At 42.4% G+C, this 20,173-nt stretch overlaps 2 protein-coding genes across 3 annotated transcripts; one reads left to right on the top strand and one right to left on the bottom strand.

The window, feature by feature from the left end:
* Positions 1-65: 65 nt before the first annotated feature.
* On the bottom strand, positions 66-3,410 carry mxtx2 (mix-type homeobox gene 2). Its single transcript, XM_055926155.1, has 4 exons — positions 2,205-3,410; positions 1,526-1,630; positions 1,261-1,436; positions 66-1,180 (listed from the first exon to the last, which is right to left on the bottom strand). Exons 3-4 carry the CDS (start codon positions 1,399-1,401, stop codon positions 488-490), a joined length of 834 nt encoding a protein of 277 aa, XP_055782130.1. The 5' UTR covers positions 1,402-1,436; positions 1,526-1,630; positions 2,205-3,410; the 3' UTR covers positions 66-487.
* A 5,509-nt stretch (positions 3,411-8,919) lies between these two features.
* Positions 8,920-20,165, top strand: herpud2 (HERPUD family member 2). Of its 2 annotated transcripts, XM_055926152.1 has the most exons (9): positions 8,920-9,029; positions 9,785-10,170; positions 15,048-15,125; positions 15,557-15,673; positions 16,289-16,449; positions 16,616-16,741; positions 16,883-17,200; positions 19,219-19,330; positions 19,494-20,165. In XM_055926152.1, the coding sequence occupies exons 2-9, from the start codon at positions 10,024-10,026 to the stop codon at positions 19,671-19,673; spliced, it is 1,239 nt and encodes a 412-aa protein (XP_055782127.1). In that variant the 5' UTR covers positions 8,920-9,029; positions 9,785-10,023; the 3' UTR covers positions 19,674-20,165. The 2 variants fall into 2 exon arrangements, with proteins under 2 accessions (XP_055782127.1, XP_055782129.1); XM_055926154.1 differs by lacking the exon at positions 15,557-15,673.
* The last annotated feature ends 8 nt before the right edge of the window (positions 20,166-20,173 follow it).

Here is a 20,173-nt window from a genome sequence, read left to right as displayed (position 1 = left end):
TTCATTGTCAATTATGAGAGAATAAAATATCAAAACAGCAGTTCACAAAGTAGGTGTTTATTTGGAGTAAATAGTGATACATTATGTAAAATAAATTGTCAATGTATTATTATACACAATAAATATGCGTTCTTCTTAACTGACTCCCCTGGTTAATTACATGTTTTAAAAATAAATAGATTAACCCTATATTATAGTTGTAAATTAACTCCCTACATAACGCAGCAGCTATGTTCATTCATGCAACAGTCCTATTGTACATGGCTAATACCTTCAGGTCTGCCTTAATGTTGCCGAACTCATTCTGGGATTGATTATAAGTCCATCGACATAATTAAAATGTTCATTATTTGTTTCATTGAAACCGTCCCGGAACAGCACTACTTCTTACAAGAGCTAGACCTATTCAAACCTGGAGTGTTGGCAACCCTTTCCATTGAAGACTTATGAATATGGTAGGGGTGTTTACTGGTCCTGCCACTGAACTCTACTCCATCTGTTCAAAGAAGTCTTCCACACACTGGGAAGACAGTTCAGTTAGTGGGGCTTCTTGCATAACATCAAAGAGCCCAGAAGGACTTGAGTACTCGTCGGAGACTTCCCTGTACAGGAAACCCTGGTCTATGGGATATGTGTTCTCAAGTCCTATGTCCCAGCAGGCCGAGTCCGGTGTGGCAGGGCAATTTGAGAACTGGTCGAAGGTACTGCTGGCACGAACGGACTGGAGTCCGCCGTGGGCGTACTGGGGATGAAGAAGTCCAGATGGAGGTGAGTAGCGGAAGGCCTGGCCCTCCCCCTGGGAGCCGAACGTGAACTCCTGGGCAACGGTGGAGCATTGAGCTTCTGGCAAAGCACCTGGAGAGACATGACAGGTTCCTGGGCACTGTCTCACTCCCACACTGAATGAGGGACTGCTGTATCCGGCATCCCCTGGAGAGAGCGGGGAGGTGGGGGGACAAGATGAGGGACCGTAGAAGCAGTCCTCCTCGTTCATCTGGCTGTGGTTCAGCGGCTGGCAATAAGAGACTTCCTCTATGTCGACCTGGTGGGTCACATCTTTGATCCCATGGAGAAGTTTGGAGAAAGACTGTGTAGGTAGAAAGGCAGCCGACTCTGGCTGAGGGGAGAGTTTGTGATCCCTGTGATTCATTGTTCTGGCTCTCCTGTTCTGAAACCACACCTGCAACAGACAGGGATAGCTAGATGAGAATGTGCTTTTTACAACGTAATTGAATGGGAAAGGTGTGTGCAACCACTTACCTGAATGCGGGATTCTGTTAGGCCAGTGGCCTGGGATAGGCGCTCCCTCACGGCAATGCTTGGGTAGGGATCAACATCAAAATCCACCCGCAGAAGCTTCAGGTGCTCTTTGGTGAAGATAGTTCTCTTCCTGCGCCCCATGGTCCTAGCACCCGTCTGTGCGGCATTGTCTTGACCTGCAGAACAGTACCAATGTTACTCACATTGATTTAGATATATTTTATTTTGAATAATAGAACGAAACGGCAACTACAGCTCTAAATACCTCTGGCATCCCAATGATTACTTCAAGGCAGGAGCCAATGGAAATGGAACAAAGGGAAGTGTATCAGGGAGGGAAATATCCTCTTCCTCACTGCCCAATCTCCTACTGGTATAGACGCACACGTCAAACAGTACAAAGAGATAACAAACAAACAAGACAAAGGTAAAGGATGAATGAATCACAAGTATAAGACAAACAGTGGTAAGTATCAAACATTGAAAAACATGTCGAGACGGTTAATACAGTAAATACATACAAGTCATTGAGGACAGTTCACATGTTAAGTACGTAATACTACGAATAGACAGAAATACAAACACTTGGATAGTCTGAATACTATGTCATACTATCAACAAACTATCTGTTGATAAGCAACTGCTTACTAAGGTTACGATTAGGTTTAGAATAAGGGTAAGGGTTAAGTTCAGGGTTAGGATAAGGGTTAGTGCTAGGGTTAGTAGGAAATGTTACTGATAGGCTGTAGATGGATTGTAGAGCATCTACAGATGGACTAGCCAAAAAGTCTTCCCAAGGACATAGATGCATGCAACAAGGCAAACCTGATTTTAACTAGACCCCCAAAAATTATTAGAGAATGTAAGTAAAAACAGCACAACTGTGATCTTAAAAGTAAAAAGGCTAAATCCAGAAGCCCAAAATCCATTGATTTTATCCTCACCAATGCTGCAGTCCATTGACATTTCTCTGTTGTTTAGCTGTGTCGGTTGCTCTAGTCTTGGTCTGGTCCTGTCTCTGTGACTGAATAACTTGTGGATCTAAGATATGTTTCTTTCTATAGAGCTCTGACACTGGAAGTCAGCAGTGCCGTTTTTATACCAAACTCTAAAAAGAGAAAGTTGGAATAGTGGGATGTGGTGTTCCATTGGAAGACAAGACATTTCCATCTCTCAAGGAGGTCATTTGCAACACACTTCCCCCTCCCCTGGCCTAATCACCTTAGCCATGTGACACACATACAAAATTAACACTTACCCCACCCTCTCCTCGACACAATCATTGCATCATTAATGTTTTTTTATTTCAGGTACTGTCCATACGTTTACAGCTCATTGACTTTATGAAAGAGACAATTAAACAGATTAAACGAGCTAACTGTGAATGGTGCCTTCTTGTTTCGAGACAATGTAATCTTGATTTGATCATTTTGAGTGTAGCGCATGTACAGTATGCAAAGTATGGTTTGAAATATATTTGATTGAAAACAAATGAAAATCAGTTGTGTAAAGTAACGAAGTTGAAATACTTCGTTACTGTACTTAAGTCGTTTTGGGGGGTATCTGTACTTTACTCTTTCTGTCGACTTTTACTTTACTTCCCTACATTAAAAACACAAAAAGCATAATTTTACTCCGATTCATTTCCCATGACGCCTTCGTTACTCGCTACAAAATCAAATCAATCTGAAGCTGGAAGAAAAAATACGAATAATGTTGGAAAAAAGATGCAAGCAACATCGGCGAGTCGGCACACTAATGGGTGAACTTGTTTTGCTAGGCAGCAGGCCAGGCGACGACATGCAGAGTTGATCCAATCCTCATATAATCTATATATACTTGTGTTCCCTTATGTACTTTCTGTTTTGATTTGTTGTTAATAAAAAATATTTAAAAATATAATTTTTTTTATTAAAAAATTGTCTTATGTTTACCAAAAGTTCAGGAAATACTAGCGTTCAAGAACTCGCCTTCGAACCTAAAAAACACATTGAGGTAAGTCTACTGTTAGCACGCTAATTAGCATGATAGCTAACCCACATTTGCTAATGCAACCAGCAGTGTTGGTTGATGCTAACTAATTCTATACCTAAATAGATCACTAGCTAATAGCTACCTACTTGAGCTGGCTAAAATGTGGCCAGATTCGAAAGCTTTGCTAGCTAAAGCAATCTAACTAAACTGACATGAGCCTACTTATTAACAAGCTAGCTAACTGGTAGTTTCCGAATCTGGGCACATTTTTAGCCAGCTAACATTAGTCTAGCCAAATGCATGTTCTCTAAACACCTGATCAACTTTTCAGGGAAGCTAGAAACCAATATACACAGGCAGTTAGAAAAGCCAAGACTAGCTTTTTCAAGCAGAAATTTGCTTCCTGCAACACAAATTCAAAAAAGTTCTGGGACACTGTAAAGTCCATGGAGAATAAGAACACCTCCTCCCAGCTGCCCACTGCACTGAGGACAGGAAACACTGTCACCACCGATAAATCCACTATTATTGAGAATTTCAATAAGCATTTTTCTACGGCTGGCCATGCTTTCCACCTGGCTACCCCTACCCCCAGTCAACAGCACTGGACCCCCCACAGCAACTCGCCCAAGCCTTCCCCATTTCTCCTTCTCCCAAATCCAGTCAGCTGATGTTCTGAAAGAGCTGCAAAATCTGGATCCCTACAAATCAGCCGGGCTAGACAATCTGGACCCTTTCTTTCTAAAATTATCTGCCGAAATTGTTGCAACCCCTATTACTAGCCTGTTCAACCTCTCTTTCATGTCGTCTGAGATTCCCAAAGATTGGAAAGCAGCTGCGGTCATCCCCCTCTTCAAAGGGGGGACACTCTTGACCCAAACTGCTACAGACCTATATCTATCCTACCCTGCCTTTCTAAGGTCTTCGAAAGCCAAGTCAACAAACAGATTACCGACCATTTCGAATCCCACCATACCTTTTCCGCTATGCAATCTGGTTTCAGAGCTGGTCATGGGTGCACCTCAGCCACGCTCAAGGTCCTAAACGATATCCTAACCGCCATCGATAAGAAACAATACTGTGCAGCCGTATTCATTGACCTGGCCAAGGCATTCGACTCTGTCAATCACCACATCCTTCTCCCCAAATTCAAACAGCGTGGAAAAGGATGACGCCACCATTCAAATAGGTAAGAGAATATGTGGTTAATTAACAGTATTTTATTTTTCATAAACAACTGTGTATAGTGTACAATGACTCTTCATAGATTTGAGAACCACCCATTTTAAACTAAATTCCTGACTTTGTGGTTCAGTCCAATGGGTAGCCTATTTAGCCCTGTTGCTTGGTTTATATAGATGGGGATGGATTAATGTAGGCTCATAACAGTGTGATTTCTATTGTCTTCCTTGTATTTCAGGAATGGACTACATCAAGGACCACCTGGAAGAACCCTTGCTGCAGCTAGGTTATGGCACCAGTTCATCAGATGAGGACGACTGAAAACATCTCAAGCATAAAAAAGCTCCAAACAGCTGGACGGATACCTGGCCTGTTCAGCTGATCATATGGAGTTGCTCAAGTCCTTCCCGGCAGTCTGTAAGCTGTCTCTGAGGTTAAACGCACCCTTACCTGTATCAGCTGCCTGTGAAAGGCTGTTCAGCATTGCAGGACTTGTTTTCAGCCACAGGAGAGCAAGGCTGGATTCCAGAAACTTTGAAAATAATATTTTACTGAAGCTGAACTGTAAATTCTTCAACTTCAAGTAATGACAGCTTAACACTAGCAAGCCCAAGGACACGGATGCCTTATGCGTTTTGTTAATTTATGTTTAAAATTCACAAGTTATAGGTGTCCTTGTTACAAAGGCAAGACCTGACACACTGATTTCTAATACAGTTCCATCAGTGGTGATGTCCGTATATTCCTACAGTGAGGTTGTGTGTACTTTGGATGAGCTAAACATTTTATTTTTATGTATAGGGTTCTATTATACAATGTTTTTTTCTAAAGCAAAGTGTCAGTGATTGTAAGTTCTTACGTGTACTGGCTATATTCCCGTCATTATTAAGGCATAATTCTATTTTGTCTGTAAGAGATGTATTTTGAAGTGTTTCCAATTTGAGAGTCCACTTTTTTTCTGAGATCTTCTTGCATCCGTAAGTAAGACTGTTACCTTTAGAAAAGCTCAAACTGAATAAAAGGTCTGTCTTTTTTGCTTTTTTGATACTTAAGTACATCCACCACTGCTTAATATAAGGAATTAAATGTATAATATTTTTACTTTTACAAAACTATGATGATTGAGTACTTTTTACTCCACTGTACTTAACTGTACTTAAGTACATTTAAAACCAGATACATTTAGACTTTTACTCAAGTAGTATTTTACTTAGTGACTTTTACTTGAGTACTTTTCTATTAAGATATGGTTACTCAGTTGTCATACTTGAGTAAAATTAGTTTTTCCACGACTGAAAATGAGGATCAATATCTGAATGAATTCACAATCAGAATACATTTTTTAAATGCCCAGCACTGTGGCATTGTTTAACTAGCTAACGTTAGCTTGCTGGCTCGTTAGCTAATGTTACGTGACTTGTGTACAACACCCTTTGAAAATGACCGGTGTTAGTAAACGTCTGCAAAAAAAACGTAATGAAATGGTTGCAAGCAGAGCCGGTTAGGCTGTTTTCATGATATCCATAGGTAAACAAATCATCGGCCAGAGCGTCAAGTGTGTTCTCCGAGAGCGAAACCAGATGGGTGTGAACGATGCTGAAAGGGTGTAGACAAAGAAGAGCTCTTCACTAGATACCAAAATATTCAATGGCCATTTTCTCAAAAGTGAGTTTGCAAGTTGATCAACTTTCAAAGCAGAATTACTTACCCATTCCTCAAATGTGGTGTATGATATACTATTTTGTAGCTCTACTTTTAAACCATGTAAAAAACTATTTCAAATTTTGCTACATAAAGACCGAATCCAGGTGGTGAGTCACATAGGCACAATGGTAAATAAGTCAATGTCATAAACAACATTTATAAAACACATTCAGGAATTGAGATAATTTAAAAAATGTTTTACTGAATCTCACCCAAGTAGGACAATTGTTATTAATTCAAACTAGTAATTGTGATATAAAAAGAGTGCAAACTTGTTTTATGTGGCTATTTAGTTATTTATTGACTGAAATTGATTTGGACAATGCACAGATACATGTGCATATGTATACTTTATATTTGCTGACCTCACTTGTGTGTAGAATTCATTAGATTAAAGTTGAACAAGATTCCAAAATCATATAAACTTGTAAACCTTTTTGATACATTTCCAGTAGCCAGATGACAGCAATTGAAGATAGTTATCACCTCATAAGAGTTGTAATGCAACCTGGATTTGAACCCTATTGATTAGAGACCCTATCAATCACATTTTAATGACAGCTATTATCAATCACATGTGTGTGCCAGAAATGGGGGCCATTCGAGGTGTTATATAGCCCAAATAGCCTAGTAGTGTGTTCTTTATGTTTTGGAAGTACCCTTAATACTTAAACCATTAAACACACCTATAATATCACTGCCGATAGGTACTTAATCGCAGTGGTAGGCTCTTATCTTGCTACAACAAAAGTGGTACCTGCTGCGAATCATGGACTATTTCACAAGCTTAGAAGATTAGTGCATTTAATTTAAGTAATGTTTTGTCAGTCATTCGCACAACATTAGCATGACAAGCAGGTTGATTCACCTCATCGGTAGGTCACAGGTCACATTACTTTTGTTTTTATTCATTTTGATCTTATTACAAAACTCGTTCAAGTTATAAACATGTTAAATTAAACCCCCAAAGAGGCATAATAGTGTCCACAAGATAAAACAAGATACGACACCGGTAAGGAATATATAAAAGAGGGCCAAGATACATTACATAAGACATGGGTAAAAAGGAATAATTAAATACATAAATCTAATTTAGTTTAACTTAATTGCTTATTTTGAAGGACATTTTTATTCAGTTTAGCGAACTCTTGAATTTTTTAATTTCTTTCAGAAAAAGTGGGTTTGGAAAAGTTTGGAATAATATTATATAATATAAAATGTTACACTTACAGTAGTAAATAATGACAAAGTAGTATAAACAACTTTGCAAGAAGACTTGTCAGTATCATAACTTAAATCTAAGCACAAGTGTTTCATGACATTCAAAAAAATACTTTGAAAGCTTGTTTGCCAGGATACATCTGGGCTACTTCATTGATTAAATGCTTGTAATGTAGACACAGGGAGTCAAAAAGCAAATGCAGTTAGTGAGTTCAATGACTAAGACCATGGCACAGTACAAAACAAGAGATGCGTCTAACATGGAAAAATAAACAATATTGCCTGGTGGGTGATAACAATAGAGTACTAGATAAATGGAAAATAATCAAGGAGATGAGGAAGTCTAGGTGTCCCTAATGATGAGGCGCAGGTGTGCATATAGATAGGTTGCCAGGACCGGTGGATAGAGCGGGTGTAGACGTGACAATTCTAAACAAAATGAATGATGTCTTAATCAAAAATAAATGGATTAACTCCTGTGATTGGTGTATGATGAATCCACATGGTTTTCCTTCTGCATATTACCATTCACCTATGAACCAACATCTCCCAGCTTCCTCCTTCCTTCCTCTGTCTTGGTTTGACATCATTAGGAGTGAATTTATGGCCCTATTCAGCTGTTCAGTCAAAACATTGACATGGTAAAAAAAATATGTAAATCACAAACAACATTGCTGTGTGGCCAGACTGTAGAATTCTATAAGATATTTCATTCATGCTGAGGATAATAGCTCCGAGACAGGATTGTGTCGAGTCACAGATCTGGGGAAGGGGACCAAAAAAAATGTCTGCCACCATACGTTCACCTTCCAACAGGACAACTACCCTAAACACACAGCTAAGACAACACAGGAGTGGCTTCAGGACAAGTCTCGGAATGTCCTTGAGTGGCCCAGACCGAGCCTGGACTTGAACCCAATCGAACATCTTTGGAGAGACCTGAAAATAGCTGTGCAGCAACGCTCCGCATCCAACCTGACAGAGCTTGAGATGATCTGCAGAGAAGAATGGGAGAAACTCCCCAAATACAGGTGTGCCAAGATTGTAGCGTCATACGCAAGAAGACTCAAGATTGTAATCACTTCCAAAGGTGCTTCAACAAAGTACTGAGTAAAGGTTCTGAACAATGTAAATGTATATTTCATTTAAAAAAATAGTTTTTCTACATTTGCAAAAATTTCTAAAAACCTGTTTCTGCTTTGCCATTATGGGGTATTGTGTGTAGATTGATGAGGGGGGGGGAATAAATTTAATCAATTTAAGAAGAATTAGTAAGAATAATAATCAAATTCATCACATACTTGTCGTTAGTTGAGAATCTTGCACTGTCAAAAACAAAAAGAACAGCACAAGCTTGCAGATGGATGTCCCTACCAAATCAGAAGATCCACCCAGAACATGTCTTGTTCACACATTGGAAAAACAAATGCTCATGTAATTATTTCCCAGATTGACAAAATGTACATTTCTCATCAATATTTCTAATATATTTACAAATACTTTCGTTGGACGACTAACACCTGTGAGTTATTATAGTGTCCTATATCTATCTCTATGACTGGCACCCACTAGCTGTCAGTAGAATATTATGACGTAGTTCCGGTATCACGCCCCGACTCACCAAAAAAAAAACTGTCGAACTGGGAAGGAGCAGTCAAAAGGGGTCGAAAATACTCAAATAATCTACAGTAAGTTAACGTTGTGTATGAATAAACCTCCTGTCCCCGATACTGTCACGTTGTCCGTATTATCAAGAGAAGTAGCAAACCAACATTTCATGATATGCTAACGTAGTGTTAGCTTGGCTAATAGGTAGCTAGCTAACTAGCAACACTAATCTCTGGAGCTTTGATAGCACAGCACTCGTAAAACGAACGTCTATTTGTCAGATATGCCAAAGTAGTTAACATCATACAATTACTTTCTACATAGACTAGTTTTGGTGGTTAGTGTAAACAATAAACAAGTAGGTAGTTAACTAGTCTCTGGCTGGATGGCTCGTTTTGACAGCTGTATGACGCAACGCGACAGGTGTTCTGAAGACTCGAATGGCTCCCCCTGAATTGTTGCTGGCTGGGTCAGGGGTGTCAGAGGTCCAGTGTCTGTGTTTATGTTTATCCGTGACTTGTCTGTTGAATATAGTCATGCTGACTAAGCTCTTGAGCAATAATATTTTCTTCAACTGGCCATACATACGATTAAATAGTGATCATCAGGACTGGCTGTGTCTCACTCATTAATTACATTATAAAAGCATTTAAAAGTATTAGCTAGCTAGCCAATATCCCAGTGTTTTTTTAAATTATAAATTAACATAAACAATTCCAGAGACATGTCAATACATTTGAGTAGCCTAGTTAGTACCACAAGTAAGGACATTCAAAACGTTCAGATTTATAACTGTTTGAGAAGCATTGTTTTAATCACTTTCTCTATTTGACAGAACCCCAAGAAACATAGCTGCTTCACTCTCCACCAGGATTACATCGTGATTGGACACAGAACCATCTCCCCGCCAATGACAGCTCTTTAGAGGGGAAAACACCCTGTCCACCACAGTCATTGGCTGAGCTGGACTTGAGATCACAATGATGAAGAGGATCTGAGGGAGTCTTCCTCCTCAGGTGTAGGAGGCACGCCCTGTCCTTTCCCATCCCCTTGACACACCCATTAATATGAACCATGGACCCAGGAGCAGTTGACAGTCCCGTCACCTTAGTCATCAAGGCCCCCAACCAGAAGTATGACGACCAGACAATAAACTGTTTTCTCAACTGGACGGTAGAGAAACTGAAGAGTCACATCTCGAATGTGTACCCAAGCAAGCCGGTGAGTTGGTACTGCCATTTTTTTGTTCCTCATCCCCACCATTCCATTAACTAAGGGGAGTGGATAGGGCAGGTGGAACCGTCCACCTGGAGAGCTACTGGGTGTGCAGGCTTTTGCTCCAGCTCAGCTCTAGGTCTAACTCTCAAAGGAATAACCACAGTAAAAGTATCTGCAAAGTATACTGAACAAAACTCTAAATGCAACAATTTCAAATATTTTACTGAGTTGCAGTTCATATAATCAGTCAATTGAAATAAATAAATTAGGCCCTAATCTATGGATTTTACATGACTGGGAATACAGATACCTTTAAAAAAAAGTAGTGGTGTGGATCAGAAAACTAGTCAGTATCTGGTGTTACCACCATTTTCCTCATGCAGGGCGACACATCTCCTTTGCATAGAGTTGATCAGGCTGTTGATTAGGGCCTGTGGAATGTTGTCCAACTCCTCTTCAATGGCTGTGCAAAGTTGTTGGATATTGGTGGGAACTGGAACATGCAATAATACATGTCGATCCAGAGCATCTCAAACACTATTACGGACTACAAAGGGAAACCCAGACGCGAGCTGCCCAGTGACGCGAGCCTACCAGACAAGCTAAATGCCGTTTATGCTCACTTCGAGGCAAGCAACACTGAAGCATGCACGAGAGCACCAGCTGTTTTGGATGACTGTGTGATAACACTCGGTAGCCAATGTGAACAAAATCTTTAAACAGGTCAACATTCACAAAGCCTCTGGGCCAGACAGATTACCAGGATGTGTATACTCAAAGCATGAGCGGACCAACTGTCAAGTGTCTTCACTCACATTTTCAACATCTCCCTGACTGAGTCTGTAATGCCCACATGTTTCAAGCAGACCACCATAGTCCCTGTGCCCAAGGAAATGAAGGTAACCTGCCTAAATGATTACCACCCCCTGGCACTCACGTCGGTAGCCATGAGGTGCTTTGAAAGGTTTTTCATGGCTCACATCAACAGCATCCTCCCGGACACCCTAGACCCACTCCAATTGGCATACCGCCCCAACAGATCCACAGATGACGCAATCGCACTCCACACTGCCCTTTCTCACCTGGACAAAAGGAACACCTATGTGAGAATGATGTTCATCGACTCCAGCTCTGCATTCATCACCATAGTGCCCACGAAGCTCATCACTAAGCTAAGGACTCTGGTACTAAACACCTCCCTCTGCAACTGGATCCTGGACTTCCTGATGGGCCACCCCCAGGTGGTAAGAGTAGGCAAAAACACGTCTGCCACGCTGATCCTTAACACTGGGGCCCCTCAGGAGTGTGTACTTAGTCCCCTCCTGTATTCCCTATTCACCCATGACTGCGTGGCCAAACACGACTTCAACACCATCATAAAGTTTGCTGACAGGACGATGAGATGATGAGATGGCCTATAGGGAGGAGGTCAGAGAACTGGCAGTATGGTGCCAGGACAACAACCTCTCCCTCAACGTGAGCAAGACAAAGGAGCTGATCATGGACTACAGGAAAAGGCGGGCCGAACAGGCCCCCATTAGTGGAGCCGGTCGAGAGTTTCAAGTTCCTTGGTGTCCACATCACCAATGAACTATCATGGTCCAAACATACCAAGACAGTCATGAAGAGGGCACGACAAAACCTTTTCCCCCTCAGGAGACAGAAAAGATTTGGCATGGGCCCCCAGATCATCAAAAGGTTCTACACCATCAAGAGCATCCTGACTGGTTGCATCCCCGCCTGGTATGGCAACTGCCTGGCATCTGACCGTGAGGAACTACAGAGGGTAGTGCGAATGGCCCAGTACATCACTGGGGCCAAACTTCCTGCCATCCAGGACCTATAAATAGGTAGTGTCAGAGGAAAGCCCATAAAATTGTCAGAGACTCCAGTCACCCAAGCTATAGACTGTTTTCTCTGCTACCGCACGGCAAGCGGTACCGGAGCGCCAAGTCTAGGACCAAAAGGCTCCTCAAAAGCTTCTACCCCCAAGCCATTAGACTGTTGAACAATTCATAAAAATCGCCACCGGAAAATGTACATTCACCCCCCCTTGTACACTGCTGCTACTCGCTGTTTGTTTGTTACCTATGCATAGTCACTAAGCCCCCACCTACAGTTGAAGTCGGAAGTTTACTTACACTTAGGTTGGAGTCATTAAAACTCATTTTTCAATCACTCCACAAATGTCTTGTTAACAAACTATAGTTTTGGCAAGTAGGTTAGGACATCTACTTTGTTTATGACACAAGTCATTAAGAGGCTCCTCTGTCCTCCACTCGTTACCTGTATTAATGGCACCTGTTTGAACTTGTTATCAGTATAAAAGACACCTGTCCACAACCTCAAACAGTCACACTCCAAACTCCACTATGGCCAAGACCAAAGAGCTGTCAAAGGACACCAGGAACAAAATTGTAGACCTGCACCAGGCTGGGAAGACTGAATCTGCAATAGGTAAGCAGCTTGGTTTGAAGAAATCAACTGTGGGAGCAATTATTATGAAATGGAAGACATACAAGACAACTGATAATCTCCCTCGATCTGTGGCTCCACGCAAGATCTCACCCCGTGGGGTCAAAATGATCACAAGAACGGTGAGCAATAATCCCAGAACCACACAGGGGGACCTAATGAATGACCTGCAGAGAGCTGGGACCAAAGTAACAAAGCCTACCATCAGTAACACACTACGCCGCCAGGGACTCAAATCCTGCAGTGCCAGACGTGTCCCCCTGCTTAAGACAGTACATTTGGATGATCCAGAAGAAGATTGGGAGAATGTCATATGGTCAGATGAAACCAAAATATAACTTTTTGTAAAAACTCAACTCGTCGTGTTTGGAGGACAAAGAATGCTGAGTTGCATCCAAAGAACACCATACCTACTGTGAAGCATGGGGGTAGAAACATCATGCTTTGGGGCTGTTTTTCTGCAAAGGGACCAGGACGACTGATCCGTGTAAAGGACAGAATGAATGGGGCCATGTATCGTGAGATTCTGAGTGAAAACCTCCTTCCATCAGCAAGGGCATTGAAGATGAAACGTGGCTGGGTCTTTCAGCATGACAGTGATCCCAAACACACCGCCCGGGCATACTTATAACAAAGTATTGAGAAACTTTTGTTATTGACCAAATATTTATTTTCCACCATAATTTGCAAATAAATTCATTAAAATTCCTACAATGAGCGCCCCGGCTCTGTCGCAGCCGGCCGCGCCCGGGAGGTCCGTGGGGCGACGCACAATTGGCCTAGCGTCGTCCGGGTTAGGGAGGGTTTGGCCGGTAGGGATATCCTTGTCTCATCGCGCTCCAGCGACTCCTGTGGCGGGCCGGGCGCAGTGCGCGCTAACCGAGGGGGCCGGGTGCACGATGTTTCCTCCGACACATTGGTGCGGCTGGTTCCGGGTTGGAGGCGCGCTGTGTTAAGAAGCAGTGCGGCTTGGTTGGGTTGTGCTTCGGAGGACGCATGGCTTTCGACCTTCGTCTCTCCCGAGCCCGTACGGGAGTTGTAACGATGAGACAAGATAGTAATTACTAGCGATTGGATACCACGAAAATTGGGGAGAAAAGGGGATAACATTTAAAAAATAATAAATAAAAAAAATCCTACAATGTGATTTTCTGGATTTTCTTTTCTCATTTTGTCTGTCATAGTTGAAGTGTACCTATGATTGAAATTACAGGCCTCTCTCATCTTTTTAAGTGGGAGAACTTGCACAATTGGTAGCTGACTAAATACTTTTTTGCCCCACTGTATAGATATTATTATATATTTTTTTTATATATATATATAAATCGGTACCGGCTTTTTTTTTGTCCTCCAATAATCGGTATCGGCGTTGAAAAATCATAATCGGTCGACCTCTAATATCGACATAACCTGAAAGGCCACTTGGCAAGGAAGAAGCCACTGCTCCAAAACCGCCATAAAAAAAGCCAGACTACGGTTTGCAACTGCACATGGGGACAAAGATTGTACTTTTTGGAGAAATGTCCTCTGGTCTGATGAAGCAAAAATAGAACTGTTTGGCCATAATTACCATCGTTATGTTTGGAGGGAAAAGAGGGAGGCTTGTAAGCCAAAGAACACCATCCCAACCGTGAAACACGGGGGTGGCAGCATCATGTTGTTTGGGTGCTTTGCTGCAGGAGGGACTGGTGCACTTCACAAAATAGATGGCATCATGAGGTGGGAAAATTATGTGGATATATTGAAGCAACATCTCAAGACATCAGTCAGGAAGTTAAAGCTTTCACTGGATTGCATTTCAATTAACAGGTGTGCCTTGTTTTAAAGTGAATATGTGGAATTTCTTTCCTTAATGCATTTGAGCCAATCAGTTGTCCTGTCAGCAAAAAATAAAACCTTGAATGAGATGGTGTCCCAATTTTTGACGGGTACTGTACATCGTGAAATAATTCTGTAAGGCGTTGTCTTGTGACGCTGCAGGTATGCTTTCAAGTGTGTAATCTACCCTAATCTAATGTAATCTAATCTGAAGATGCTTAGTCTCTTCTGGAACACAAGCTAGGTTTCCATCCAATTGGTGCCAGATTTTCATGCAAATATTCTAAAATCTACATAAAAACAATGCGCACGTTTTCCAACCAGAGATATTACTAATGTCATGTACTGTCACTGTATCAGATAAATCAAACATTTATGTCTATGGTTGCAATAGTACTTCTGTATTAATAAACGTAATATTGCCCTACCACCTTGTTGATATACTTTCAGCACCATTGTTCTTGCATGTAACATTTCCATACTTTTTGCATTTAGGGTTTATCAACCCAAACTATGTGATTTTTAAATGATCTAGTAGCGTATTCTGCAACATAGGCTTTCTCAGAATGACAGTTGTGTTATCTTAGTCATCCAAGGATCAGCGGCTGGTATACTCGGGCCATCTCCTCCAGGACCACCTGCAGCTGAGGGATGTCCTCAGGAAGGTAAAGACCACTCTCAACCTTGTCTCTGTTTTTCTGCTGTGGCATATGGTCGTGAAGTTTGGAGTATGGTGGACTAACACTATATCTGAAATGTTAGAATTGGTATGCAATATCACAGAAACCTCACTCAACATAACAGACAACTGACTGCTGAGCCTTTATTGAATAGGGCCCACCCCCTTGTGTGTCTGAGAGAGGGGGTGAGGGTGAGCGTGAGGCAGAGACTGTGACGGTGTAACAATAGCTGATCTGATGCAGTAAGCAACATTGTTGAGGTTGGCTTTGTCCCTTAATTCTAGCCTGTTCCCTGAAATTCCTCCCTCGCTCACTCGCTCTCACTCTCACGCCCTCCAATCACCAAAACAGAATCAAATGATTAATTACGCCCTTCTCCTTTTCTCCCACATCCAACCCTCTATTTCCGCCTACAGCAGGAGGGTTATCACATGATGCACCTGGTGTGTGCCTCCCGTAGCCCACCAGCCTCGCCCACGCCCCACTGCTCCACCCCCAGCTCTGTGACCTCTGACCCCAGCTCCAGCTCTGGGGTACGTCTAATGGCGTGGAGTCATTCTGTGGAGCTCAACAATTCAATCTGATAGAAATTAAATGTCTAGAACACATAACATAATGTTCTGTCATTTGGAATGGAGAGTGGGGTGTGGTCTATACGTTACATTTCTACTCTGTGACTTGGAACGTATCTGTTTGGTGTCTTTACGGTAGGGCTGGTCGACATGACAAATATCACAATATTTTTCACATTTCTTACGGTATTTGAGTTTTTTAACAGTACAAGTTCTAAATATGCTTTATTAATAGTGCATGACCCTGGGGTGGCAACACATACATTCTAAGGGGTTTTAATAGGGCTTTTGACATTCAATGAAACTTCAACCAAAAGTTGGAATATAGTGGGCACTTTGAATCCAGTGATTGACACAGTGAATGAAAAGGCGAAGGAGAGGTTGTGACGGGGTAGGAACCAACTGACATTATACATAGTGGCATAACACATTTAACAAACTAAACATTGAAATACCGTTATACAAGGTAAAGTAAAAACCCAAGCTTGTCTGTACATCAATACCGGTGTGTGTGTGTGTGTGTATATAGTAAAATACTCTATACGGTTTATGATTGGTGTATGTCTTGTCACTCAGAGTTCAGACAGTGCTGGCTCCACCCCCCAAGCCACAACACCAAATCAGGACGGTCAGTCCGCCGCCTCCTCAGTAGCAGGAAGTTATGATGGACTAAGGCATCGTGGAGGCTTCCCCCAATTTAACCCTCAAAATCCTACCTCTACTGGTATAATGCAATGGTAAGCACTGTTCTCGTGTATTGGGATCAATTCTACTTCGGTTTCTACCTAGTCAGGAAAATAAGTGAAATTAAATTTCGATTTCTTTTTAAATGGTGGGGAAAATGAAGAAAATATTGTGTGCGCATGATTTTTGATTGCATGTGTGACTGTTTTTCCTCCATAGGCCAGATGGGACGCAGGTCCCGATACAGGGGGGTATGGCTGCAGGTGTGCCCTCCCACCCCATGTACATGCCCATGCAGGTCCTCTGGTGGCAGCAGATGTATGCACGCCACTACTACATGCAATAGTAAGTCAGAGTCGTCTGCACTTAGACTCCAATCCTAACAACCCATAAGGACCACAGACTTCTCTACGTTGGAATGAGTTATATTCACTGGCTTCTATCCGCTAATACTTATTTATGTCTTTCTTTCTCTCCATCTTCCAGTCAAGCAGCAGTGGCAGCCTCACAGCCCCCCTCCACCAGTCCCACCCACTCCCCCCAACCCGCACAGCCCAATGAAGCTCCACCTCCCCTGGGGCCTAACCCCGCCCCTAACCCCATCCAAGAGGACAGGCCGGCCAATCCCAATATCCAGATGAATGCCCAGGGCGGGGCCGTGCTAAATGAGGACGAACTGAACCGTGATTGGCTGGACTGGATGTACGCTGTCTCCCGCGCCGCCATCTTGCTCAGCATTGTGTATTTCTACTCCTCCTTTGGCCGCTTCGTCATGGTGATAGGCGCCATGCTGCTCGTCTTTTTGTGAGTTCTCGTCTGTACACTATCAGTTTGACATTAGAATGGATACTTTTGAAGGACCCTGTTTACTTTGTACAGTGGGCTCCAAAATGACTGGCAAACCACAAACAATACTTGAAAAAATATAAACAATATAATTATAGAGAAACTCAAAAAACCAACATGTGAGAAATACTGTACTTTATTAATGTTTCAATGGAACCCACCAAAATAATTTATTGATTTAATAAAAAAAATCAATGTCCTCCAAATCAATGTTTCACAATTAATGGCTCCCTTAAAGATTATTGTAAATAACATCTACCAAAATTAAACCAGGAATTAAATTCCACTTATCTAAGTCTTAAGGAACTGTATTGAGCCATTACATCACATCCTGTTTCACTCGGGTGTAAAAATGAGGTAACACGCATGCAATATCCCTTTGTCATCCAACACTATGAAGAAAACAAAAGAACTGGCCGTTCAAAAGAGACAGATGGTCGTAGACCTTCATAAAGCAAATCAACGTTTATTTGTCACGTGCGCTGAATACAACCTTACAGTGAGGCTGTCTCGTCGTTGTCGGTGATCAGGCCTACCTCTGTTGTGTCGTCTGCAAAGTTATTGATGGTGTTGGAGTCATGCTTGGCCACGCAGTCGTGTGTGAACAGGGAGTACAGGAGGGGACTGAGCACGCACCCCTGAGGGGCTCCAGTGTTGAGGATCAGAGTGGCGGATGTGTTGCTACCTACCCTCACCACCTGGGGGCGGCCCGTCAGGAAGTCCAGGATCCAGTTGCAGAGGAAGGTGTTTAGTCCCAGGATCCTTAGCTTAGTGATAAGCTTTGAGTCTGTTAATGGCTACAAGAAGATCCACAAACGATTGAATATACCACTGAGCACGGTCAGGGCAATTATTAAACAATTCAAAAGATATGGAACAGTTGAAAACCTCACGGGTAGAGGACGCAAAAGCATTTTGCCCCCCAGGATAGGGAGGAGGATGGTGAGAGAAGCAACAAAATTCCCAAGAATCACTGTGAAAGAATTGCAGGCCTTGGTGGTGTCTTGGGGTCACCAGGTTTCAAAAAGCACCATCAGACGCCACCTCCACAACCTCTTTGGAAGGGTTGTCATAAGAAAGCCCTTTCTGACCCCAAGACACAGACGCAAGTGCTTGGAGCCAAACGTCATTTAAATTATGACTGGAAGAAGGTGCTCTGGTCAGATGAGACCAAAATTTAAGGTTTTGGTCCGATACAGCATTGGCATGTTTGGTGTCGGAACAGAGATGCATACAAGGAGAGGCACCTCATACCCACGGTGAAATATGGTGGTGGGTCAGTGATGTTTTGGGGCTGTTTTAATTCCAGAGGTCCAGAGGTTAAGATTGATGGCATAATGAACTCCACCAAGAATCAGGCAATTTTGGCTGACATTCTGGTTGCCTCTGCCAGAAGGCTTGGACTTGGCCGTAGGTGGACTTTCCAACAAGACAATGACCAAAACATACCTCAAGATCCACACAAATGCTTCTGTGACAGCAAAATCAATGTTCTGCCATGGCCATCTCAGTCGCCGGTCCTCAATCCAATCGAAAACCTGTGGGCTTAGTTGAAGAGGGAAGTTGATAAGTGCAAACCCAAGAATGTGAAAGATCTTGAAAGGATCTGCATAGAGGAATGGTCCAAAATCCCTTCAAATGTGTTCCTTAACCTTGTCAACATTACAGGAAAAGAACATGCTGTTATCCCTGCCAGAGGTGGATGCACTAAGTACTAAATGAGGAGTGCCAATAATTATGAAACCTTGATTTTGATGAAATGTATTTGTATTAAATAATTGTATGATTTTGGTTAGTTCCATTAAAACATTAATCAAGTACAGTATTTCTCACATGTTGGTATTTTGAGTTTATCTCTATAATTATATTGTTTATATTTGTTTAAGTATTGTTTGTGCGTTGCCAGTCAGGGGTGACAGTAATTTTGGAGCCCACTGTATCTGTGTGTGAGATACTAATTTTGTGGTGTTAACTAGGCACAGGGCTGGTTGGTTCCCCTTTAGGCCAGAGCTGCAGAACCCCGGAGGAGGAGGAGCGGGGTTAGCTCATCAGGACGAGGCAGAGAGACACCAGGACATCCAGGAGATGGTGGGTGCTCCTTGTTTAAGATGGACTCCATCCCTGTCTGTGTGGTTGTTTTTCTGTCTGTGTCCAAGCTGCTCCTTTCTATCTGCCACATTCTTTCTCCATCTCTGCTTTTTAAACCGATGGTCCTTTTCTTATTTTCTCGTCCTGTTTCTCTCCATCTCAGGAGCGGATCATGGATGAAGGGCTGGAGGATGAGGAGGGCGACAGTGGAGAGGAAGACCCAGAGGACCCGGCAGCTCCCGCTGCCCCCCGCCACCACGGCTTCCTGGCCGCCGCTTGGTCCTTCATCAGCACCTTCTTCACCTCCCTCATCCCAGAGGGACCCCCCCAACCCGCAAACTAAATCAGGGAGGGAGACCCCCCCCCCGCCCCCCCAGCAACAACCTCCCATACTGCCAACTACCAGACTGTAAAAAGTGCTGCAGTGTGGGGGAAGTCTTGAATAAATCAATGAACATCGAACAAACTAACATGTTATGCCATGTTAAACACGCTAACAATGCTTTATATTCCAGAGGCTTCTCTGATTTCAGCATACAAACCGGTACACACACACACTTTATTTCCTTTGATCATGTCTGCTCATTCAGATTTTGGTGGCATTGAAAGGCCTCGAAAGGTCGTCCATTTTAAGTAGTGATACAGCCATTGCATTTATCGTTTTGGTTTTGGAGAATAGATGAAAGGACATACACACCTTAATGTGTATGAATATTGCAATGACTCTAGCACATATGTTTATCTCTGTGTATATGAGCATTATCTATTTACATATAAATATATACATCTTAATTCCTGACAAAATGCGTTTTTGATTAAAAGCCTTGTGGTTTCATGTGTGTG

The sequence above is a fragment of the Salvelinus fontinalis genome, chromosome 6 (assembly GCF_029448725.1).
Source record: "Salvelinus fontinalis isolate EN_2023a chromosome 6, ASM2944872v1, whole genome shotgun sequence".
Taxonomy (NCBI): Eukaryota; Metazoa; Chordata; class Actinopteri; order Salmoniformes; family Salmonidae; genus Salvelinus; species Salvelinus fontinalis.
Note: the sequence above shows the minus strand (reverse complement) of the source record. Positions and strands in the feature narration are given on the sequence as shown.

What these genes read in the sequence shown, in the direction of transcription:
- mxtx2 (XM_055926155.1), bottom strand. Translation starts at nt 1,401, where the DNA reads ATGGGGCGCAGGAAGAGAACTATCTTCACCAAAGAGCACCTGAAGCTT. An exon ending in TAACAGAATCCCGCATTCAG is followed by an intron (nt 1,181 to 1,260) that starts GTAAGTGGTTGC and finishes TGTCTGTTGCAG; the next exon opens with GTGTGGTTTCAGAACAGGAG.
- herpud2 (XM_055926152.1), top strand. Translation starts at nt 10,024, where the DNA reads ATGGACCCAGGAGCAGTTGACAGTCCCGTCACCTTAGTCATCAAGGCC. An exon ending in TGAGGGATGTCCTCAGGAAG is followed by an intron (nt 15,126 to 15,556) that starts GTAAAGACCACT and finishes TTCCGCCTACAG; the next exon opens with CAGGAGGGTTATCACATGAT. An exon ending in ACCCCAGCTCCAGCTCTGGG is followed by an intron (nt 15,674 to 16,288) that starts GTACGTCTAATG and finishes CTTGTCACTCAG; the next exon opens with AGTTCAGACAGTGCTGGCTC.